The sequence below is a fragment of the Athene noctua genome, chromosome 1 (genome assembly GCF_965140245.1).
Source record: "Athene noctua chromosome 1, bAthNoc1.hap1.1, whole genome shotgun sequence".
In the NCBI taxonomy this organism is placed as follows: domain Eukaryota; kingdom Metazoa; phylum Chordata; class Aves; order Strigiformes; family Strigidae; genus Athene; species Athene noctua.
Genome location: NC_134037.1, coordinates 93028071 through 93054552, shown reverse-complemented (window position 1 = coordinate 93054552; position 26482 = coordinate 93028071). Strand labels below are relative to the sequence as shown.

General features: G+C 36.1%; 1 protein-coding gene across 1 annotated transcript in view; it reads right to left on the bottom strand.

The window, feature by feature from the left end:
• TTC27 (tetratricopeptide repeat domain 27) overlaps positions 1-26482 on the bottom strand; it is a 140916-nt gene that overhangs the window by 101057 nt on the left and 13377 nt on the right. The window contains exons 4-8 of the mRNA XM_074925747.1: positions 22580-22720; positions 19710-19812; positions 12541-12705; positions 8563-8699; positions 3251-3363 (exon numbers count right to left, since the gene is read on the bottom strand). Of these exons, the coding sequence (XP_074781848.1) occupies positions 3251-3363; positions 8563-8699; positions 12541-12705; positions 19710-19812; positions 22580-22720 (659 nt within the window). The remainder of the gene's footprint in view (positions 1-3250; positions 3364-8562; positions 8700-12540; positions 12706-19709; positions 19813-22579; positions 22721-26482) is intronic.

Genomic DNA, 26482 nt, shown 5'->3' with positions numbered 1-26482 from the left:
TGTGCATTAGAAAAAACACTCAGTGCTGACAACAGCAGTCAACAATAATATCATTAAGGTGGTGCTAGACTTAGAACAAAGTCTAGCTAGAACTGCTCTGTAAAGGAATTCTGAAGCCAACTTATTAATTATGAAATTAGGTTTTTACTCCACAGAACTGAAGTCCTCAAGCACTAATGAAAAGCAAAGAATTTCCTATAGCTAAGGTTTGAGAAGTATGTTTTGTTTCAAAGCCAAGACTAAATTCTTTAACATATATATGCTTCCTTGCAAATTGATATGCCAATAGCTGATACAGAAACCAAGGGTATGGCCAGCAATCCAAGCCTAAACTCCACTCAGTCACAAGGGTTCTATCGTAAATCCCCTCAGAAGAACAGTTCTCAAAGCTGGCATTCCAACACTTCTGCAACACAGCTGGATATCAAATCTTGTCTCCTTCTGTGACTGAAATAGTTTCAATTGCTTAACATTATCCCACCCACTGAATGGCATTTACCACTCCTACGGGGAAGCAACACTGATTAATTTTTTTTTTTTTGGTGGTTGTTTTTAGTTTCTTAAATGAGCTTCTCGCCTTGATTCCTGCCAAACTCACATACCACTTGGATTAGAACGTACACATACAGATGGCAGTCAAAGATGACTTCTAGCCACTATTCAGAGCATGACAGTGGTGGTTTCAAAGTGACGTACTGTGGTCAAGAAATCTACTGCGCAGCCAACCAATGTAAAATTCAAATTCTACCCTTTCATTAAAAAACAGGGAAAAAGAAGAAAGACCAAGAGGCAAATTAAAATTTCCTTCACAAGGCTGAAAGCAGGAAGGATAATATACTCTGTATATAAGACAATACTGTGTTAAAAAAATTAAGTGTGCATGAAAATCTTTTCAAGAAGGGGAAGTCTTTGCCTTGACTTGAGTCAGTGTGAAAGACTAAAAGTGACCGAGCCAAGAATATGTGTCAACTCATGAAGTGCTAAGGCTTGGACAACTGGCCCAAGCCAGAGTTGACCTACAGATGAATCCTGTATATTTTATAACTGAAACCATTGTGCTAGTAGGTATTATACTAAGTTATAACAACGCACTTATGCTGATGTAAAAATTGCTAAAGCTTTGAAGTACTGAAGCCTGAACAACAGGCCCCAAGCCAAAGCTGCTACCTTAGTCTGTAATCATTAACAAAGTATGTAAACTCGCTAGTGAAAGAGGCAGCTTACACAAAATAGCATCAGTAGTGAGGAGAGACTGTATCCAACCTCCCTTGTTTAGCCTTGTTCAAGGCTGAGAACCCAAGTATCTGGCCTTGTTAGAAACTCCCTTGGTTCCCCCTCCCAAGCCCTGGCCAGGCTTTGGGTGGAATCCAACAGGAGGATGAAACCAGAAATTTTCCGCTCAAAACAAAGGTGCCAGCTATTCTGGCCTGTCAATCTCTGGTATATAAGGCTGGGCCCCTTTGCAGCGACTTTGGAAGCCTCACCTATGGGTGGAGGCACCGTGTAGGATTTCCCACTTGCCGGGACAGGGTCTCGAAACCCTCGCTGTAACCGGGGCTCCCCAGGCACTGCGGGTCTAGGTGATGGTAATGTATGCAAGTGGTGATGTATTTTTCTTAATCTCCATTCTCTCTCTCGTGTAGTAATGATTTGATGCATTACCCTGTTTTTTGCTGTTTGCTGCTTTAAGTGCACTATTCTGCTTTTTCTTACTGCATGTTTTCTGTATTACACTGTTATCACTAGTAAAATACGCCTGCTCTTTTCACTCTGGTGTCTGAGTTTAATTGGTATCCTTAATCAGCAGAACAACTCAGTGTTCAGTCCTTTGTCCTCAAACTGGATCAATGTGGCCTTGAAAAGAAAACAAGTTTAAGACTTGGGGAATAAAGAAAAAATGAAGCCAGAGTACACACTCCACTTGTGAGTTCCTGATTACAGTGGATGGGCTGATTGGTTAAAGGGCATACCTGAAACCACAGACGTACAACTTCACATTTGACTTCAACTATATAGCTAAACAAGTGTCTGGCCCTTCAAAAAAGCTGCAGTCTGTGAAACGGGCATATGAAAGGAAACAATCTTGTCTCCACTAACGATTTCCACTGCACTTTACGTGCACTTCTGCACAAGAAGGGGAAAAATAACTGAAAATTTTGGCAAGTGGGGAGAGAAATATTATAAACTGTGCTACAAAAGAAGCAAAAAGCCCAGCACCACAGAGGAACTACTGCTAAATGCTGAGTCTGTTCATGCCATTAATTTGTCTCACTAACCTTTAGTCAGCCTTTTACTGTCGTCACACTATCAAAAAGACAGATCTTATAACATTCATGTGCCCTTGCAGAGGAAACACTGGTCTGAGACTTGGGAACTAGGATTCACTCACTGTTTGGCTCCTGGCCTCCTCCTGGCTTGGGCAAGATATTTCAGCAGTACTGCAGATTCCATCATTTTACAGCTCACAGATCAGAATAGTGCCTTCAGTGGTATGAACGATGAACACTACATCAAAGTCACCATTTTTACTTTAACGTATTAGTATTTCTGAAACAAATCACACAAAAAAATGTGTGATAACTGTCACTGCCTAAATGGCTACTACATCATAGAAAAAAGTATTTCTTTATTAGAAAATGAGGACATTGATTAGCAACTGGTTCATCATCCCCAAATCTCAAGCTGCTTTTCGTTCTTCTGTGTCATTTCCAAAACCCATGTAGCATATAATGTCTGAAAGCCAGGAAAAGAAAAAAATACAAACTTAGGCACAAAACCATGAGGACTTTGTACTATAGCTTTTAACTAGCAATGGATGCTCTGAATTTATACAAGTATTCCCATTGCACTGAATAGCAGAGGAGCATTTTTCTTGAAAGATGTGGCTGATCCTTGTAGGAAGCTGACCACTGCAGACTCTGAAACATGTTTTCAAAATTTACAAGAGCGTCATCACCACATAGTAGCTAATGACACTTGACATTTGAAACATGATTAATCTGAGGCACAAAGAACAAGGAGATTTGCTAGGATTAGAGAACAATATAGCAATTAATGAAACATTGCTGAAATTCTGAACTGGACACTAAAGTTCACTCATATATCTGAAAATGCTATCCACCTATAATGCAAACCTTTTAGCATTTTAGCCAGACTATATGCTAAGGAAGGGAAAAAGGTCCCACCAACTCACCACTTCATTACCACAACGATTCAGTATTTTTTTTTAAGGAATGATGAACTAACTTACCATATTCCAAGGATTACAGCAAGCTCTTCTGCACACAAATCAGGTACCTGGTACTGATCAGCATCTGCTAATTTGATCTCATTAAGTACTGTATCATCATTCAAATCACAATTCTGTTGGGGGAGAAAAAAAAATTTAAAATAGATAGAAACTGTTGCAGAGAAATTTATGCCTTCCAAATATGAAAAAAAGATAGACTTGTCTGAAAAAGGATAATACTAACATTAGAAAACATAATGGACAGTAATTTACTATGATTATGATAGAATAACTGACAAAGCCATTAGAAGGAAATATCTTCCAAACCACTTTTGCTACAATGATATTGGTTGTCATGCAACAGGAACAGCATTCAGAGCAACTTCAAGATGTGCTGGGTTTGTATGGCAGGGTTTTTGGTGGCAGACAAGGGGGCTACAGTGGTGGCCTCCTGTGAGAAGCTTCTCAAAAGCTTCCCCATCTCCAAGTTGGACCCAACTCTGGCCAAGGCCGAGCCAATTAGTGACAGTAGCCATGCATCTGCGATAATGTATTTAAGAAGGGAAAGTTGAGAGGGGCTCGGGACTTTGAGCATGAGTTACAAGAAGTACCCCTATGCGAACACCAAGGTCAGTGGAAGGAAGGTGGAAGAAGGGGCGAGGTGCACCAGAGAAGAGAGCCCCCCTGCATCTTGTGGAGGTGACAGGGATGCTCAACTGCCACCATGGAGGCTACCAGAGGTGCAGAGTTGCCTGTGGAGGAGCCCCTGGACTCTGTGGGAAGAAGCAGCCCCCACTGTTGTAGTTTGGTGCTGCAAGGACTGCAACATGTGAAGGTGACCCATGCCAGAGCGCCTCAAGAAGAATGCCTCCCATGGGGATGACTCATGATGGGGAAAGTTTGTGAAGGACTGTGTCCCGTGAGAGGGATGCCACATGGAGCGGCGGGAAGAATGCAGAAGAGTCTTTCCCCCATTTGCAGGAAGAAGCGGTGAACTGACTGCACCCCACATCCCCTGCCCCTATGCCGCTGGGAGAGGAGGTGGAGATGTTGGGAACAAAGCTGAGTGCGGGAAGAATGGAGGGGTGGGGGGAGGTCTTTTCAAGATATGGTAACACTTTTCACTGTCCCATTCTGTCTGGTAAGTGTGGTTAACCTTAGTGCTTTGAATTAAAGTGATGTCCTTTTTTCTTTCCCTAACGAGCCTGTCTTTTGCCTGTGACCATAAAGGGTGAGCCATCCCTCCCTGCCCTCATCTCAATTCCTGAGCCTTCTGATTCATTTTCGCCTCCCCAGCGCTGGGAGGGAAGTGGTGAGTGAACGGCTGCGTGGTGCTCAGTTGACCTCTGGGCTCAAACCATGCCACAAGGTTACCTGAGTATTGATTTTCTACTTAAATAAGGGCTGAAGGGGATTTTTGCCTTTCAAATTGTTGCTTACAGTATTATCAACAACTTCCTCCTATTTTTCATATACACCTATATATATGTACACAGACAACCTGAAAGAGATTAATGTTAAATGCTTTCCTAACATGCAGGTTCTCAGGTTAGTGACCATGGACCTCTAGGAATGTATGGATTTCTTTTTGAGTATAAGCAAATTGCAGCTAAGTAAAGCACACCTGCAGCACAGTTAAATTCCTTACTCAGGGAAGTGGTCCTCCTCATGTTTCTTTGTGATTTTTTTTAAAGAAGTTTTGCAGCTTCAAGAAACATGCATTGAAAAAAGCCCACTGAGCCAGCACCTCCAAATACTTTGTCCTGGTAAAGGCAAGAAGGGGTATTCTGAAAAGGTTTGCCCCTGGACAAGTACTTGTGACTTCCCATCAGATTTCTTCTGGAACAAGTTGTTCAAAGAGTATTCAGTTTAACTTTTACAAACCAAGTACACTACCTGAAGTTCACTGTCTGTCATTTAACTTAAAGAAGAAAGTAATATAATCTGTGGCTGAAAAGTGTAAATTACTTTGTTCATAGAATTTATATGTGTTTGGAAACAACAAAAGATTCCTTTGGCTGAAAGCAAGAAGGAGGTAGCTTGAAAAATACCCCCAAACAAAAAAATCAGTCTTTAAACCAATTATTGTACTACTGGTTTTTAGTTACCAGTGGTAGTTTTTATAACCTAGTAAAAACAGAAAATGGATTTATATTAACAGTTTTTCAAACTTCCTATTAATTTCCCTTCAATGTCCTAGTAGTAACTGTTTCCAGTGAATAACTTCCATTAGCAAGGTCAAAACGAGGGCCCACAGAACAAAAAGCGAACAAGAATGCATTCATCACCAGTATTCTACTACTATATAAATGAAACTAAACAGTGATTTAGTAGAGAATGTGAAGAAAATAAGTTTATTTTATTTTAAAGGGATTATGACGACTCTTAAAAGCGTATTTCATACTGTCATTTTCTTCTCTTACTACATTAGCATATATAAGGATTATCTACCACTTCCAGCTGAAAATTAATTAAGAAAGAGCACTATGCTAGTATAATGATACCAATTCATTAGATATAAATTAAATTGTAATTTATGATACAAGGTGATTAATTAATTTTTTTCAGCTCTGGTCTATATAATCTTTAAAAATCTAGCCTGTATAAACAACACTAATTGCTTTAACTTCACTATGAATATTGATGAGCTCAAACGTACAGCAATGGTATGCCAGAGTTTTAAAGTACGATTTCCATTCCTAGATTTAAAAAAAAATAAAAATCCTCTTTTAACCAAAACATAAAACTGCTCTGAATTTTTTAAAACTAATCAAGCTATTTTAACATACCATTCCCTATCAAGACTTCTTATGCATCATCTCAAACCTGAGATTTTCGTTTCACAGAAACTGACCTGTGAGCAGAGCTTTGAATTTACAACCTCAAATATTTATTTTGAAATACAAATAGTTTTCCTTCTAGTGACACCTGAGATAACATAATTGCTCAGCACCAGAGGGAAGTAGGAAGTGCTTGACCAGAAATCAGCCCACCTACCAGTCCAACAATTGGTCACATTGCTATCTTGGTTGTATTTTTAACGGTATTAAATTACTGATCACTTAATTGCAAATAACTTGTTCAGTCATGTTATTGAACAATAATAGGGGGGAGAACTTTAAGACCACAGAATTAAGCACTCCAAAACAGGAGCTGAAAATTAGGTGTGACCAGTCTCAACTTGGCCTTTATACATACTGGCAGAGTTTATAGTTCTCTTAGGAAATTTTTCACTCATCCAGGACAATTCCTGTCTTTAGAGAAATAGAGTATTTTCTTTTATCTGCAAATGTAAAATAAGAACACTGGAGAGGGGAAGAAAATTTCCCTATAGCAATTATGCAGCATGGTAAAAGGCCTTTTAGCTTTCTATATGCACGTGTTAATTCTATGGAGATTCTCAGCACCTCTCAAGACTTAGCTTCTATGCATTTGCCAAACCTTTAAAAATTATACAAGTTACATCAATCATCTGCCCTAAGCTTAGACAGTGATGATGTTTGTATTTTCTGGCAGATGGAAAATAGCATTAACTCCAATTTTAGCTAAAAGAACTTTGAGATACACTCAAGGCTGACAAATTTGAGGCCAGACTGGCAAAAGAAACACTAGGACTCACTGTTACAGTTAACATTGAAAAACTGCATTAAGTTATATTTTGACACTACATTATCAATAGAAACATGCTAGAGAAAGAGGAAAAAATCCCCCAAATCTTTAATTGGTAATTCAACACATGGATGAATTGGAGAGTTTGCTTAGTCAAGACTAACAGAACATTTGCAAGCAGTGTTAATAAAACATCTGAACTTCAAATACCTCAGGTTTTGCTCAAAGCAGTACATGGTTCTACTAATATTATTTTCTAGAATTTCTGATACACACAAAATGTAGAAGGTTCTGATTTTTAAATTTTTTTTTCTGAAGTAGACTGTGGGAACAGAAGGCCTAACTTTCCTTAATGGGCAGCCCAAGTAACTTATGACAGAATTATATGACACTGTTGCATAATATTCAGCTCCCTCCCTGTAGCCAAAACCTTTCAACTACTTTCCAGCACCACATTTTTACTTTTCCGTAAGAGTAGATACCCGAAATTTTCTTTCTCTTTCCGTTAAACTTTTGGGTCTGTTCACTGAAAGGACATGTGAATATAATATTTTATTAGCAAGAATAATACATTTTATTCCAGGTTATATCTACAGACTAAAACAGTGCCACCATTTTTATTGAAACAATGTCATTATTTTATTCCAAACTAAAGTCCTTATCAGATACAGACTACAAGCACAAATTCTTCAGAAAGTTGTGAATAACTGGAAAAAATAGTCATACAATACCCCAGTTTTAGACTGTCTGAGAACAATGCATCCTATAATTTAGTTCTAGGTAAAGTTGTACTTTAAGTCTACAACTAAGTCTGACAATCACCCAAGTGGCCTCCCCTGAGCTCTCACTATCCTTAAATGGGTTATTACACATAGTTCTATCATAAGCACAAGTTGTGACATATATGCAGTCCATCTCTTTACATCAAATTGAATAAAACACTAAGGACACAGTAATGGACAAACACAAAAAGCTAGGATAGCCCCCCAAGATATTTATGCGTTCAATTTAGAAGTAGATAATTACTTTCAAATTCTTTTGCTTAAGATCCCTGCTTAACCTAAAGTCTATCAAGGCATAACCTTTTATGCTTAAGGCTCTTCAACCTAAAGAATAAATCTTGGATCATAATGCCTCAATTTATCTCTGGCTTCTTTAGCAAACACAAGTAACTTTAATCCCGACCACAACTTCTGCTCATGAAGGAAAAATGCCATCCCAAAAAAATTCAGTGGTTGTTGAGCAATTTATAATTCAAGTCATCATGCATACCCTTAAGACTAGTAAAGCCAAGTCACATAATTCATGCCAGTAGGAATACCTAGACCAATCTCTTACCTTCACACTGTTACTAAGCATGTCTGTCATTACGAAACAAATATGTGCATTTCTGTGATGCCTTGCAGGCTATTTTGAAAATCTCTAGCCTGTTTTCCTAACTTCATCTTACTTAGGCACTATAAATTAATACATAAACTGTAGAAGATCACATCTGCAAACATGCTTTTAGTGGAGTAGCCACACCTGTCTTGCAGACAGTTGCATGGTTTTTTACCCCATGTCCTTTAATATTAGGCAAACAACTGCCCCACATTTTTTCTAAAAACTGTCAGAAATCTTAAGTTTCTTCTAGGCAACACAAACTTTTCCCTTGCAGACAACCAAGAAAAGCTTCAGAGCATTTTCGTATTAAGAAATTAAACCCATTCTTCTCATATACATACCATTGTTAAGTTTTCTAGAGGTGTTGGAGCCGGACTTAGTTCACTGTGAGGAAGGAGAAATTTATCTGTTCTTTGGACATCCAAAATAAGCTGTGCAACGTATTTTTCCTGAAATCGTGTTCTCTTCCCCAAAGCACCTACCGAAAATTAATATAAGATTATATTAAAGAACACTAAAAAACAGTAATCCCATCATGTACTAGAAAGTTGTTCAGAGAACAGCAAAATAAAGAGAAATGCATTGAGAATTAACCTACAAAATTTAGCAGTGGTTTAACTCTGCTCAATTTGTTTGCAGTGAACTACATGTGTCCTCACTGCTAGCTCTGACACACAAAGTAACACATATTACAAAGATACAAGCACAGCTAGATAGGTCTTGCAAAGCTACTTTTAGATAAATTCCCCATAACTCACATATCATCTCTTAAAAACTCAGTCATCAAATTTTAATAGTTCCCTACTTATTTCTTAGCAATAAATCACAAACAGTTGTTCAAGTTGTCTGCTAAAAGTTAATCACATACTGGAGACATTTAGGCAAATAAAAACCCCATACTATCTTACAGGCCATCATTTAAAATATTTCATGTCTTCATTTGAAGACTTAGGTCTATGAAGAGTGATTACAGACATGACATTACCATAATACAGCACAGAAAACACTGTAAAAATAACATGGGAGAGTGAAACAGCAAACCAATGAAGGCTGTCTACTGAACTAATCAATATTCAGAATGCAAAATATGAAATTCCTCTCAGTGTTCTTTCTTCAGTTCTTTATTTGACCCTCAGACAACTTTTACTAGTTTTTAGGGTGGCAATTAACATTTATACCAAACTGAAAAGAAAAACATGTCTGTTCTTCTCTGTTAGCAACCTGTATTAGTATGATACAATGCTCAGATACTGTGAACTGTGAAACTCAAGTAACAGAAACAGAGGACTGAATGCTGATACACTTGCTTTTGCAGGACCAATTAAGATCGAGTTCTTAATTTCATTATCATTTAGTAAATTTTGCAGAACATTAAAAAAATAAATCTTTGAAGTAAAGATGATTGACTGCTTGTGTAACAAAGGCCTGAGGATGAAGCTGCTGTCAGTAAGAATCACCCGGCACATGCACTGAAATAGCAGTCACCCTCTTTTCTTCCTGGAGGTGGAAAGACAGCAGTAGGGAAACCAGAAATTAAACTGATTTATCCTTCTCTGCCAATCATCCCTTTTAATGGAGAAGCCCTGTGTTAAAAGTTTATGAAGAAAAAGAAAAATATCACCTTAAAAATCACAAGGCAAACTGCAGAGAAAAGACACACACACACACAGAGCGAAACACTGGATAACAATTCATACTACTTTTACACAGTAGCACTCAATTCTCAATTTTAACAACGCCTGAAAATCATATGCTGTAATTCACTGCCTATTATGTCTTATCACTTAAACAGCTAGATAAAACACTTGCAAAGCTATTTCAGTTATTGATAAATTTACTTGCTACCACCCAGAAACTGATCTGTTTATGTTCTGAGATGCACACCCTTCCCGCTCTATTGTTTCAAGCAAAGAATTCCTTGCTATTAGAGAGATAAAACCTAGTCATCTTTATCTGGAAAATCTATATCACATTTGTTTAAGCTGGGGAAAAATTTGCTTGCTTTATACCACCATAAATTCTCACAGAAGGGAGGAATCTACACAGACACTTTACTTTCTGTTCCGTATTAAAAGTTCCCAGGGATGCATTACTGGGTATGAAAACAATAAGCAGAAAATATGCAGATCTCAGTTCAGCATTATTAATCCTTCAGATCTGCTGATCTTAAATTTATTTTGGATTATGAACCTTCATCTTAGTAAATTTACAGGCAAAAAACACAGCCTTCTATTTTACTGGAAATTGTTTTGTGGAGTTACTGATGGATGTGACTCATAGTGAGGGACGTAAGAATGCTTTTTAGTAACTGATGAATACAGCACAGACCTGGATTAATGAGACTTAAAAAAGTACACAAGCCAAAACAAGTAGGATTTATTCAAACATTTCTAAAATAACTTTGGAAAATATTGGTTCTAAATTCTCTCTTTAAGAACAGCATAAATTTCCATGCCATAATAAAATGTTCAACCAGTAAGGATACACCCATCAAAGAATAAAAACCTCTTAAAATACCTTCCTAAAAAGGAAATTCCTTCCAAAAGCCTTAAAAATGTCTTTGCTAGAGGTTGAATTTTTACATTAAAGCAAAGTCTTTTTTGATGATGTAACATTCCTTCTGTTTAGCCAAAACATGCATGTCAAATGAATTTGTCTAGAATGCCAACAATTCCCACATGTTCACTTCAGTTCATCTGCCTTCAGGTTAGACATACTTCATAACTATTCTAATAGATTTATGGAGATAAACCACAGAACTTTAGGAGTTTCACAACATTTTTCCAAGAGACTACATCACCACAATCTGTCTCTGGGACTAGCATAACCTCTTGGTAAAGTAATCAAAAATACACATCATTCCACCGCATCCAAACTTTGTTTTCCCCCCCTCTAAACAGCGTTTTTTCTACATTAGATTTAAGGAAATTATTCATCTAAAACTAAAGATCTCCTTTAAAGGGAAAAAAGCCCAACATATAGTTGTAAGTTGAGGAATACCAGTGAATAGCCACCTGCCACTTTGATTTTACTTGTTGTTAGTTAATTAAATTTTTATAGCTTAAGTATCATCATAGGCACTGATATTTTTAATAAAAACACAAGAAAAATTCAGGTTCATTTTAGACAAACCACCTTACAATATCAAGTTTGCAGTACATGCCACACATGAAACACATCACAAACACGGTATATATTGCACATAGGAAGAGGTAGGATCAGTTGAAATGCATGGAATTCTTTAAAGCAAATAATGTAGGAAATTCCTCCTAAGTTTTAAGCAGATACCATTGAATATAATCAATTCACAATTTTGCAAAAACATTATGTAACAAGATTTTCATTACAGATATTTTTAATGTAAACCTTTAAAACCTTTGAAAAAATGAGCATGGAGTTCCACTGAAGTTGTCTGTGTTCGGTTTTGTTTTTTGTTTTTAATTAAAATTATTAAACTGACTCAGGATAAGCAGGGGTAGCTGCAGTTCCAATCTAAGTGTAAAGAAACAGCCTTGAAACATGCAGAGGTGTAATAGGTAAGGAGGCTGCAAGTTTCAGTTCTTTAGTCCTATCCACTCATAACTCTATAGAAAAAAACTATATAGAGGTTTTTGCATTTCTACTCAGGACCAATCAAAAGTTCTCACACAGAAGAATATGCATGTTATGTCATGTGGATTACCTAGCAGGACCAGCTAGACCAAAGAGTCCCATATTTATACATGTAATTTTAAATTAAGTTACAGGTGCAGCAATCTGATCTGCCTGATTCCAAAGAACAGGTTTTGAAAGGATAATTATCAAGTCTCCACAGTGATTGAATCCTTGATATTTCTGTTCTTCAGAAATTTGACTTTTCTATTTATTTCCTGTGATAACAACAGTCCAGGAAGTGACTTCTAAATGCTACTTACATAGAGTAGATCTAGGCTAGTGGCATAAAAGTTGAAAAACTGCATCAAAGCATCATGCAGACTTCTTTATAAGTGTCTCCAAATAAAAAAAATATTCATCATGAAAAGAACTAGTTTTAGGAGTCCCATAACCAAGACAATTGGACCTAAAATTTGATATGAAACACAAGAATGATCACAATACTATAGCTGCTCAGACATCCGTATTGGGGATGATACTGTAACCAGATAGTGTATTTCTCTTCCCTTTTCCAGCAATGCTAATTCTTAGAAGACAAATAAGTCCTACCAGTTAACAGTCGATGTTTTTCAAAATATAGTTCTTTTTTACTTGGATACATAAAAAAATCATAGGTTAGTTTGGTCCAACCAATCACTGTCATAGACTGTACAAGCAAAACTTACCTGTCAGATTAATCTGCAGTTTCGTTATGTCCTTAGCTGTATTAAAACACTGTTTAGCTTTGCTATACTCATAGTAATGCAAAAATGTATAGGCACACTCAAGATGGAATTGAACTGCTAAATGCCAGCTTTCACCACCTGCGAACAAAGTTGCTGCTTCTGTCACTGCAAATTAAGAAAAAGAAAAGCTATCAAGATGCAGTCCAGGAGAATGGTATTTTTAAAATACACTTAAAACACCAGGAGAGAAAGTTTGTTATACTTAAAACAGACCTGTTGTTCTTTACACCTCCACACATTTAAAAATCCACTGTCAGTGTATAAAAGATATGCACTAAAGTATTTTTCAAGTTTTACACCTAAGGATTACTATGAGAAAACCAAAAAGTTTAATCTTCTCTTATACAGCAAAACTGAACTGGGATATATTCCTCTTGCAGGAAATAAACAACTCTGTCTTGAACCTACTAAAGAACCTAGGAACTCGGAATACAGGATATTGAGGTAATACCCTCCTTAAGTAGCAGGCTTCAAATGAGAAATTTTCATCTTGAAACTGAATGGGGACTTAGGGCTCTCTAGGGTTTGGTTGTTTCATGAGTTTGTTTTTTCTTTGTTTGGGGGTTTTTTGTTTGTTTTTTTATGATTACTGATTTACTGAGTGATTAATGATCATGTTCTCCATCTAAACAAGTACCTTCGTAAATAAACCCAAAATCTTTAGGGATGAAGACTTGATATTTTTTCATCCAGCACAGAAGCATTTGTATTTCTTATACTTGAATTCTACCTATCAAAATACAGTAAATGACAAAAGAATATTCTTGCATACTAAAATACAGACAATTACGTTGAAAACAATTCATGTGAATGATTCTCAAATGGAAGTGTTTTTTTGCTTTGGGCTTTATTTCTTAATTTTGCCAGAAAACAGTTATATAATAGAATTCTTCCAAAGCTCACAGCATCACAGTACCTAAAAAGACTGGCACCCAAGAGTAACATAGATGCTGTGTTACTTAAAAAATGCTTAATTTTTCAAACATGCTTTTTTAAGATTAGTAAAAAGTCTTACTATACGAAAAACTAATATTATCAAGGATTTTTAAAACATTTTTCTATGACTTTTGAATTTAGAGATTGGAAGCCAACTTCAGCCTGAACAGATTTTGCTTAAACTTCCTAGACTTTTTTGAGTAATTGTCAATCCTCAAAATCTTTCAATTAATATAGAAAGCTGCTAAGCCTGAACATATTTTTACACAACTAGAGAAGAAACAAGTATCATAACATTATTTTTTAATTCAGAAAATAAGAACTTGCATGAATAAAGCCTCCTAGTAACTTAAGTTTTTCTAAGTCTGAATGTAGAGATTTTGTTTAATGAAAGAAAATTGGTAATTTAAAAATATTACTCCAAAAGTGGGATAGAGAATGTAGCAATTTACAACTTAATCCTTAAAAAAAACCCCTTAAAGTACAACTATTAAAAAACAAAGCCTGTGAATTTAATCATTGCTTTTAACACAAAGACTATTCAATCACATTACTTCAAGATTGAGAAAGCTGAATGTTAATCTCATATTTAAGTAATGTATACTCTTCATTAAAAAATTATCTTTTTTAATGCTTTTGTCCATATTTATCATTAAACACATTCTGTTTTTAAAAAGAATAATGCCCACATGACCCTAAAACATCTGCCTAACTTTTTTTTACTCTTTTTACAAAAACTAATTTCAGTAAATGATTTGGGACATCTGCCATCTTTACCTGTTTTTCACACTCTAAACTTATATAACACCACTCTGATGGTTTCTCAAAGGAGAAAAATCATATTTACATAAGGAAAAAATAAAATGGGGTTTTCTGCAAGGTATTACTAAAAGTGCTCAAATTTTACTGAGGGTTTTATACAAATGCAAACAGATTTGCATTGACTCTTTAGTGTAGTTTGAGCCACTAAATCCTGAAGGGCCACTGTCAGTGCAACAAAGCTTACAAGATACCAAGCGTGCAGGTACACATAGGGAAACCGCACAAAAATGCAACTTTTCAACAGAATTATTTTGATTTAATTACAAAGAAAAAAAACCTAGTTATAATCTGTAATCATACATTACTTCTTGATTTTTCCATAGCTAACAAGTTTCAATAATTTGAATATAAAATTATTGTGCTAAAACCACATATACTGCTATAAAGAACTGAAGTGATACATCAAAAAACAGTCTTACTGCTCCTTGTCTAAGTATCATTTACTGACAGTGCTAATCCAGAAAACTTGGATAGTTTAGGCATTTGAGACTTCAAAGACCTTTGTGGAAAGCTGAAGCTCTCATTACTAGTTAGATGTAGCTGGACAGAAGCACCAATGTCTCAAATGCAAGACACCCCTCCAGCATCCCATACCGTATTTGGCACAGGACCAAAGCAATACTAAAGTGCACTGAACCCTGCTGGCTTTGCACAACAGTTGTTTCAGAACAGCAGGGAATCACTGCAGATGTCTTCTATCCAGGTGATGATGTTGATTTTACACTTGAGAACAATATATTTTAAACAAAAAAGATAATTTATCCTGAATTTGAAGGTCTTTTTCTCTAATAATTAAGACAAAATTTTCTAGTCAAGTTTTACAGAACAAGCAAGTGGGTTTTTCAAGCCCTAATCAAAGACTATTTAAAAGGTTAAGTATTTGTTTTATGGAATATGAAGGTACTTGTCTGAAATACCAGATGGCTTTAATTAGAAAGTAAATAAACCATTAGAGACAGGAGGCAACAAAACCTGCTTGGAAAAACTCACTACAGATTCAAGCGTACTTTACATCATCTTCTCTGAAAACCATATCCAGGAGTCTCAAAATAGGTCACTGAAAACAGACAGCTTATTGCCCTCTGTGCGTATGCAACAGCACCCTCTACGCAGATAAGGGCTGCGCTCAGTATCATCTGGTCAGTAAATTTTAATTAGAAGAAAGAAGAAAAGGAAGGAAAGGAAGGAAGAAAAGGAAGGAAAGGAAGGAAGAAAAGGAAGGAAAGGAAGGAAGAAAGGAAGGAAGGAAGGAAAGGAAGGAAGGAAGGAAGGAAAGGAAGGAAGGAAGGAAAGGAAGGAAGGAAGGAAAGGAAGGAAGGAAGGAAAGGAAGGAAGGAAGGAAGGAAAGGAAGGAAGGAAGGAAAGGAAGGAAGGAAGGAAAGGAAGGAAGGAAAGGAAGGAAGGAAAGGAAGGAAGGAAAGGAAGGAAGGAAAGGAAGGAAGAAAAGGAAGGAAGAAAAGGAAGGAAGAAAAGGAAGGAAGAAAAGGAAGGAAGAAAAGGAAGGAAGAAAAGGAAGGAAGAAAAGGAAGGAAGAAAAGGAAGGAAGAAAAGGAAGGAAGAAAAGGAAGGAAGAAAAGGAAGGAAGAAAAGGAAGGAAGAAAAGGAAGGAAGAAAAGGAAGGAAGAAAAGGAAGGAAGAAAAGGAAGGAAGAAAAGGAAGGAAGAAAAGGAAGGAAGAAAAGGAAGGAAGAAAAGGAAGGAAGAAAAGGAAGGAAGAAAAGGAAGGAAGAAAAGGAAGGAAGAAAAGGAAGGAAGAAAAGGAAGGAAGAAAAGGAAGGAAGAAAAGGAAGGAAGAAAAGGAAGGAAGAAAAGGAAGGAAGAAAAGGAAGGAAGAAAAGGAAGGAAGAAAAGGAAGGAAGAAAAGGAAGGAAGAAAAGGAAGGAAGAAAAGGAAGGAAGAAAAGGAAGGAAGAAAAGGAAGGAAGAAAAGGAAGGAAGAAAAGGAAGGAAGAAAAGGAAGGAAGAAAAGGAAGGAAGAAAAGGAAGGAAGAAAAGGAAGGAAGAAAAGGAAGGAAGAAAAGGAAGGAAGAAAAGGAAGGAAGAAAAGGAAGGAAGAAAAGGAAGGAAGAAAAGGAAGGAAGAAAAGGAAGGAAGAAAAGGAAGGAAGAAAAGGAAGGAAGAAAAGGAAGGAAGAAAAGGAAGGAAGAAAAGGAAGGAAGAAAAGGAAGGAAGAAAAGGAAGGAAGAAAAGGAAGGAAGAAAAGGAAGGAAGAAAAGGAAGGAAGAAAAGGAAGGAAGAAAAGGAAGGAAGAAAAGGAAGGAAGAAAAGGAAGGAAGAAAAGGAAGGAAGAAAAGGAAAGAAGAAAAGGAAAGAAGAAAAGGAAAGAAGAAAAGGAAAGAAGAAAAGGAAAGAAGAAAAGGAAAGAAGAAAAGGAAAGAAGAAAAGGAAAGAAGAAAAGGAAAGAAGAAAAGGAAAGAAGAAAAGGAAAGAAGAAAAGGAAAGAAGAAAAGGAAAGAAGAAAAGGAAAGAAGAAAAGGAAAGAAGAAAAGGAAAGAAGAAAAGGAAAGAAGAAAAGGAAAGAAGAAAAGGAAAGAAGAAAAGGAAAGAAGAAAAGGAAAGAAGAAAAGGAAAGAAGAAAAGGAAAGAAGAAAAGGAAAGAAGAAAAGGAAAGAAGAAAAGGAAAGAAGAAAAGGAAAGAAGAAAAGGAAAGAAGAAAAGGAAAGAAGAAAAGGAAAGAAGAAAAGGAAAGAAGAAAAGGAAAGAAGAAAAGGAAAGAAGAAAAGGAAAGAAGAAAAGGAAAGAAGAAAAGGAAAGAAGAAAAGGAAAGAAGAAAAGGAAAGAAGAAAAGGAAAGAAGAAAAGGAAAGAAGAAAAGGAAAGAAGAAAAGGAAAGAAGAAAAGGAAAGAAGAAAAGGAAAGAAGAAAAGGAAAGAAGAAAAGGAAAGAAGAAAAGGAAAGAAGAAAAGGAAAGAAGAAAAGGAAAGAAGAAAAGGAAAGAAGAAAAGGAAAGAAGAAAAGGAAAGAAGAAAAGGAAAGAAGAAAAGGAAAGAAGAAAAGGAAAGAAGAAAAGGAAAGAAGAAAAGGAAAGAAGAAAAGGAAAGAAGAAAAGGAAAGAAGAAAAGGAAAGAAGAAAAGGAAAGAAGAAAAGGAAAGAAGAAAAGGAAAGAAGAAAAGGAAAGAAGAAAAGGAAAGAAGAAAAGGAAAGAAGAAAAGGAAAGAAGAAAAGGAAAGAAGAAAAGGAAAGAAGAAAAGGAAAGAAGAAAAGGAAAGAAGAAAAGGAAAGAAGAAAAAGTCACATAAACGTGCTAAAGATTTCTCCTACAGATTTTTTTCTACTTAACAGAATCCCAAAGTGTTTTCATGTGCTTTGCAGTATTCAAAGTTAACATAAGAAAACTATTCCATCAAATAAGAATTGCAGTACTCAAAACCGCAAAACCACTGGCATCTAAACATCTTTGATGATGGGCATCTATGGAACACATACTTAGAACAAAAAAAAGTTACCCTTTGATGATGGGCATCTATGGAACACATACTTAGAACAAAAAAAAGTTACCTAGAAACGAGCAAAACACCATTTACAGTTTCTAAGATTTTAAAAAAATAAATTACAAACGTATCTCCTTAGCCTTCCTTATCTGAATGAAGCACACTAGCACCACTTGTTTCATAATATAAAATGTACAGAAATTTTTAGCTAAATATTTAGAAAGTATACATTCTAGAAGTACTGTACAACCTAACACACAAATATTCAAGCCTTACTACATTAAAACTAGGCAACAACAATTTTATCTCAAAAAGCTTCCCCTTAACAATCAAACTAAGCAAAATAACGCTCCCTGAAACAGTTACCCAGCATAAAACCTCTGCTTTTGAAGTGGCTATGAGAAGTAGGTGGGAAATTAGGTTTTACAATATACCTTGGAAGTCACATTTTAAGGAATTTTTATTTTCAATGCAAGCATTTAAACGGGTAAACTTGTAAGATTACCCCTGCTACACTGACAACACCCATTTTTGAAGTAAAGCTCAATTTGCTATGATTTAATTTGGAAATTAAAAATGCAATTTAGATTTAATTCTTTGGACCTGTTGAAGTCCAAACCCCATAGCCAGTCCTTAGCCTATAAATTAACATGCCAAAAAATTTATCATGTGCTTAAATTACACCTGTCAATTCCTTACTAATGTATGTATCAAATCAGTAACATTTCCAACTTTTTAAGAACTAAAAATTTTAAAGCTACAGCCTAAAGAATAAGTAGAATTTAATCGTAAGATTCCCATATCTGTGCAAGATAACTCTAGTTAGTTCAAAATTCTCTAATAAAGTGTACAAAAATCTCAGTTTTCATCAACTGCAACTAAACCCCTGCACTCCAGTCCTTTTAGCACCCAGTACAAGCATTAAGTCAGCTGCTTCTTCACTGCAGACAACCCAATAAAATCCTCTGCTTCATTTTATTACCATAGTAGCATCTTTGGTACCTATTTGGAAGTTCTTCGAAGACCAAAATCCACTTCATATTTTATATATAATTTGCATGGCCTGAATCTACATACAGTTGAGATCAAAAAAGGTCCATTAAGGTGTGGAAGGAGAGGGGAGACTTGAAACTTTGTCATTAAAGATTGCCTTCTTTGTCAAAATAAAACACACATGACAACTCATCTCTAAATGTAATAGAAAATTTCTTAAATGCAATTGGTTGAAAATTTTGGGTTTGTGAAATTAAATGAAGAATCTTTAGCTCACTGGTAAGGGGAAAATGTACATAAAAGCTTGCTTGCTTTTTCCAGCTTTACCAGTTGCTGTAGCGAATTTTATCAACAGTCTATGTAAGAGTTTGTTCCTCAGAAAAAAACGCAAGTGATATAATTACATTTGACATTGTAACTTTCTACATTACGTTTGTAAACATCAATATAGATAATACATAACTTAGTTTTAATGCTGTCTATTTTCTCTACACATAATGCAGAGAAGTAACAAATCTCAAAAGTTAGGTGGGGATAAGGACAACAGGAAAATAGAAGTTTATCGCCCCCATGAAGATACAGAAGAACAAGGACATTGCCTTTTCAAACCCAGCTTAGTTAAATAAGGAATGAAAACTGTACAGAATGGCTTCAAGTGTACTTGTGATAGGTTAACAGTTCTAAGCACAGGGGAAGAAAAACTTTGTCTACAATGATATATTCCCATTTTCATCTTAAAGGCCAGAAAACAGCATATGCCATACAAGTCCATTTCAATTTAAGCGAATTCTGTTACCTCTCTACTCTCTGTAGCTATCGAACTGTCTGACAAGCATCATGTTGTGAGAGTTGTGCCTACAAATTCCCATCCCTCATGATAACTAACAACTGATGCTTTAGGCCAATAAACCAAGTAATTAGAAACATACCTTGTTTTATACAGGTCTGGGCAAGAGTAAATAGCTCAGGTGATCTCTCCTCTAACAACTGCTGGTGAATATTCACACATCTTAGAGTCCACCAAGATAATGTCTTAAAGAAAATATGGATATTTAAAGTTAATAACAAGAATAGATCCTTTAAAAAAAAAAAAAGCTAAGTGGCTTAAAGATATAGATTTCCTAATCTATTTGATTTTAACTGCTAAAAGATATAAAACCACACAAAGCAGCTGGTTTTTCATAAAAGTGAGCACTAACGTAGCATAAAGATGAACATATTCAAGCAGCTGTACAGAGCTTTAAGAGCTTCATGACCTTTCCTCTTAATTTCTCTAGCTGCTCTTTGAACCCTGAAAATCTTTGCAACCACAATCTGGTAAGAAACTCTGTGAACAGAAGAAAAAAGACATAACTTGTGTGTGCTTATTTTGGAGCAGTTACTTGCTATTTTGATTTCATACCTCTTAATTTTTGTAACAGAAAAAGACAAAAAAAAAAAAAAAGGTGTTTCCTACTTATCTTCTTTCATGTCACATTCATGATTTTAACGGACAGCCATGATCTCACACTTCAGTAATCATTCCAACCTGAAGAGGATCTTAGACCATTTAGTTACTTTTGGTATGGAAGCCATACAGTATTTCTGATTACTCAATGTTTTCCTTCTATGCATTTTTCCCTGTTCTGTTTAATCTTTTTTTAATTCTTCAGGTGGGGGTAGAAAGGAGACTGAGAGGTAGAAAAGAATCAGAACTGCTAACGACAACACCTTACAATCACAATTTAAAGTATTAATATTTGTATGTGGAGTTTCAGAAGAGCAAATACCTTACTGAACTGAGTAATTGCTCTGTAGTAGAGCTGAATCACAGCTCAGGAAATACCTGATTTTAGAAAGCTATGTAGACAAAATATAAGTTTCCCAGCATATCTTATCCCTCTCTAGCTGCACCAGGTGGAGATGTATGGAAAAGCTAACTGATAATACAATATTCTCAAAATTATACTTAAAGATTTCATTTGTGAACACAGGGTATTCCTCTACACAAGCTCTAATGATTACTAGTTATTCTGCTACTGTTAGCACACCATTTTCTATGAAACAGATGTTTGATTGCTTCTGAGAGGCACCCATCTTCTGAACTTTTTATACAGGTATGCTTACATCAGACTGACCTAAGGGCTGTACCATATTCAAGCATAAACATCTAAACCAATCACATGCAGTTGACTGTAACGTCCCTAGAAAGGAACCATCAAAAAGAATAACAGCATCTGTTTCAAAAACCAATGAAAAATGACTTTTGATATCAAGCTGTACAGACTAAAAGCACACAGACTTTGTGAATAAGGACAAATCCCAACATTTCACCACTTCTTTAGAAACCTATAGGCAATTTAAATAAGAAGGTTCAAATTACTTCAGTTTAGTGTTATAAGCATTCATTTTCCCATACATGTGAGTATCCGGTTTAATGATACAATTTCCTGAGGCCTCATGCTTGCCACTCAGAAATGTTAGAAAGAACATGTTTATAAAGTTTCAAGTAAGCTAGCTGAGCTCTGTACAATATTCTATCAGCAATGTTAATTTTTTGGGGAGCCAAGTTAAAAATTTTTGGATGAATTTAAGCATTTAATCTTCCATGTACAATAGCATTTTTTAATAAAACAGGGCTTTATTAATGCTTAGATAATATATTTTGGAGTATTTTACCTTGCTTTTAATTTATTTACACCTTAAAGGAGCAAAAATATTAAGAGACTTCCTCTGAATGAAGCTGAAACAAGAAAGAATGGCAAGCTTTAATTGCTACATTGACCTGATGATGAAAGTAGATTTTATCAGGTGTTGCCTTTGAACTACTGTCCAAACTTGATGTAGCCACAAGTAATTGAACCTCCACTGGGTAGAAGGCGGGCCCCCATTATGTCAGTCTGAGGAGAGACAGCAAGGGATTTCTCTACACCAGGTACATTTTCTGCCTCCCCGACTGACCCAATTGCTGAAATTCAACAGCACTCATCTGTGAATAACCGGGAAAACGATGGAAGAGCTTGGCTTCCAGAAGTGCAGTACAGCCAACATCTCCCACACAGTTTAATTCATCACTCATACAAAGACCCAGCTGGGAATGGATGTTGTCAGCCAAGCCTAAAGAGGGACCATGTGGCATTTTGATCTCTAGCCAAATTCTGTTCAACTGGAATGCAATAAAGAGAAGTTGCTGCCGTTTAAAGTCCCCAAGTTCCAGACAGTCCTGCTACCAAACAGTTCGCCGCTAAACTACAAAGGAGGTAGAGACAAAAACCCTCTCAAGAAGAGGTTCAACATATCTTCTTGTTTTTAATGTACAAGCAAAAGTGAATTAAGGCAGCCTCCACATGGATGCCTCTGCAGAAGAGGTAGAGGACAATGACAATAAAAAGGACTTCTTTGGATCTAGATCTCATGGCTTAGAATTCATACAGTAATGGTTAACAGTATTCCAGAGTGTTAAAAAGGAGATCATATATGTATGCTGCATTACAAGGCATTCCCCCATGCCCCATCAAATGTCACAAAGTATGCATCTTTTTAAAAAGTGGCTTCCTATTACATTTTCTAATTTTTCCAGGTAATGAAGGCATCTTTCTTCTCTTTTGTGGAAGACAGTGACAAAATAGCTTATCTTTAAGAAAAAGATACTTCTGTTTAATTGTAATCACTTTGTCTGAACTGTTTCTTAGAGGGAAAAACCTCAGAGCTACAGAAAAAAGAAATGGAAGTTATACTGATCCAATGAGGTATGATGAAAAGAATGAGAACCACTTAACGAGTAGCTGGCAGTCATAATCATTAGTCACATATTTCTTACCTGAAGAGCTGCAAGTTTGTGTCTTGCATTCACAAGGATTATCCTGGCTACAAGCAGCAAAATAGGATGAGACGTCAAGGTATAGACTGATTCACCATCTAGAACCAGCATCTTCAGAATAGCTGCCTGCAGCATTTTTGGCTGAAAGAATAATGAAAAAAAATGACAAGTTTCAGGAAACATAAGTAAGTTTATAAACAAATCACATAATAAAGAAATAGGAAAAATATCTATTCATATATTTAAGGAAAAAATCTGCTGAAAATATTAAAAAAAAAATTCACCATCTCTTGGAGTCTCAATCTTTTAACAAGTCATGGTGCCTGGTGAATTCTGCCTTGTTTCTTGCTGTCCTGATACACCATATCAAGATGATTTCAAAGACTCTGATTTCCTTCTGCCTGAAATTGTATGTCCGGTCAACACTATCCCCAAACACATTCCAGTAATATAATCCCACGATCTAAGTAGACAAGCTTCTGGGAAATACCTGTCATTCAACTTTCAGTTACAAAAATAAAATAATTTGTTAATTAAATTAATTCTACAACACTCAAATACACTAGCTATTCCTCCAGTGATGTCAGTATATGTTTTCTTCCTCTTTCCCCAGAGGGAGCTTCCTGCTGGAGTGGCATCAGGGCAGCAGTATTAAAGCCATTCTTCCCTTTGTCCAATAAATAAAAACCTCTCTCTGCTTTGGATGCTTTCCTGTATGACATTCCCTACAGTAATTCTTTTACTTAATGGGCTTGAAGTAGCTCTCCAGGGAAATCTCTCTCTCAATGGTGACAGTCATCTGACAGTCACCTATTCTTCTCTCCCTTTTAATGCAATGAAAGCATTCAAGCAGTTTATACTCAGACTCAGGGAGATGTCAGTCCATCAGTTTATTCCTGGTTCTCATATGGCAGGTTTCCTTTGCAAACTAAAAAAAAAAAAAAAAAAGTACAGCTTTTGTTTTCAGTTGGTATGAAAGGAGCAAAAAAGGGAATGGAGGGAAAAGAGAAGATGAGAAGGTTAAATGAAAGCTTGCATTGAAGTCACTTGCCTGAGAAAGATTCTTATTCAGTCCACATAATCGGGGCAGAAGTTATTTGAATCACATTTCAGCCTTTAAAACTAAATTAATAATGTAACTCCTAAGTTATCTGAAACTCTTTTCAATAACTTTACCAACATGTTTCATTAAAGACAGAAGTTATTAGGCCACATTATTCCCCTAGTTTGCTTTTTAATTCACATTTCAATTCTTTCACTGGAGAGCTCAGTCCAGCTAATGTAACATCACAAGGAATGCAATGAGAGAGGGAGAAGGGAGACATGCCGCGGCCTTGACAATGTCAACAAGTCTCAGAGCCAAAGAACTGCTGTCTTCTATTTTAACAAATCCACATTCTTTTCCACGAAGCAAATCCCATATAGGAAAGCAGACATCCTTTTCTTTTAGCTGAGAAACCCTAAACCAACATTCGTTCTTCTAACTTCTGCTCTAAAACTGCATTATCAGTGCAGAATTCTAACAACAGAATTTACTGCCATAAGGTAGTCTTTAAGATGAGAGAACAGCTACATTATAGAAAACATAGACATTTAAGCTTTTACAGCTTCAAGGGCTGAAAAGTTAGGAATCAAGTCCCCAAAAATCCTTAAAACAATGGCTAAGAGTAAAAAGAAATTATGAGTTTGTCATCTTATGTTTAAACACTTAAAGGTCCAACACTACAACTCAAAAGTTTCACATATCTTAAAACGGCCACAAGCCAAGACTTCCTAACACAATGTTCCTGACCTAGTAAACCTGGGTTAAAGCACTGAGTCTTTCCATTCTTCACCTGATTTGCCATCAAAATGTTTAATTATTTTATTCAGGAATATAATTACTTTATCAACATACACTAAAGAATCTCCGAGGCAATCATCCAGTTTCTGTTAGACCTACAGGTGGTTCTGTTCGACCACTTCTGGACTAAATACAGACAAATTAAGATCAATTCACTCCAAATACACATTTTTTAATCTCTGAAACACAGCTGGTTACGTATTCAACTTCCACATTTAATGGCTACTGTTAAGTAACTACTACTAAAGCTCTAAATCAACTGCAAACTGGACACTACTCTCAGCTATCTGTAAGTATTTCCCAGCACAACTGTTGCCACCTGAATATTGATGATAATCAGAAAAACACTTCTGCCATTCACATTCAATAGCTCTGTGAATAGAGAACATGAGAATTTTACTTTAGAGGCTTCATGTTCTTTTCTTGCTAATGATAACGATTAGAGGCAAAGTGAGCATTTGGTATGCTTTTGTATAAGGTCTGCTCTGAACTGGTCTTCCTAACATTTCATCAACTCTTTCTCAGTCTCAGGGATCCTTCCCCTAAATCTTAAAAAGGTAAATGCAGACATAAACAGATGTAGAAAAAAGTCAAGACTAAAGGCTTGGGAAGAATTAATTAAGAAAACGGTGGGCGGGGGGGGGGGGGCATGAAGGAGAATCAGAAACAAACTGTCCAATAAGGAGTCTGTATCAGATTTTAAACAGTACAAAGACTACTGCACAACAATTTGTCATCTGGCAAAGCTAAGGTGATACATCTTCCAGAATAAGAGCGGATGTACTGAGGTTACCAGCCAAAGATTTGGTCCTTTGTAACAGAATTCACTCTTTACTCTAGACTTTAGGGGATGGAAAAACTTGTTTTGTTTGTAACTTCTCCAGCTTTCTGCAAAGGAAATAAGATTACATTGGAAGCTGTCTCCATCTTCATGATCCAAACCAGCAACAGATAACGCATGTAGAGCTGAGTTTTAGACTGAAGATAATAAAGGTAAGCTAGTGTAAGCAAATCTTCCCTGAGAGTGCTACATGTAGAAGCACTTAAGTTACAAATGTTCTTGTTCATATTCCTTAGAAGGGTGAGTTTGCTCCATTTTTAAGAGAGTATTTTCCAAGTGGCTGCATTAAGAACCTTTCTTCTTTTCCATATTCATAGCAAGGGAATGTAGGGCAAGACCGTAGGCTACTTGAGCAGATTATCTCTGCTCAAAGGCTGCCTCTACATTTAGCCTTTATCATCCATCCTTATATTCCCCACAAGAGGGAGAAATCTGCAAAATCTTCAAAGCATGTATCTTGCTGGTCACAGGTATTCAAACAGCATATCAGTCGGCCTAAAATTCAACTCTTTCTTCTTTATGGCTAGTTTAATGAAAGCTGAGCATCTGGGTCTGGAAAAACGAATTCTCAACAAGGAATTCCTTGAATTAACAAAGCTAAGGAATCATAATGAATTTGAGATAGTAGTACTACATAGTACATTGGTGTTTTTCATATGAATCATGAACATGGTTATCGATATCAATAGAAGTGTGGTAATATTTCAGTCTCTTCCAGCAAAAGGATCAAATAATGAATAAAAGAAGCAATAATACAAGTATAAGGAAAAAGAATTATTCAAATGCATTCCAAAACTCATTATTTGGAATCAACCTGGAAGTTACAAAAAGGCCAGCAGGAACTGTTGATATATGTATTTGGAGGATTCCTACCAGTTATTAACAAGTATTAGCAATTAACACATCGGGATCTTCTTCCAGATGGAGCTTCTGACTGTTAGAAAATATATCCTACTTGTGAGTATGAAACAAGACAACAAACAATTAAAGCAGCTTGTCCTCACAACATTCTTGTAGTCATCGGTGGTAGTAACTAGTCCTACTACACAGTTTTGTCCAGTTCATCTACAGAAGATACTAAAGTCAATTGTATGAGCTAATAGGCAAAAACTCTGAAACTTAAGGCAGAGTAAGTATGCTCAAACTTCAACAGTTCTGCACCTTTTATCCCCTTACATGCAAAGAAACAGTGACAGTTCTGTAAGACACAAGGAGACTA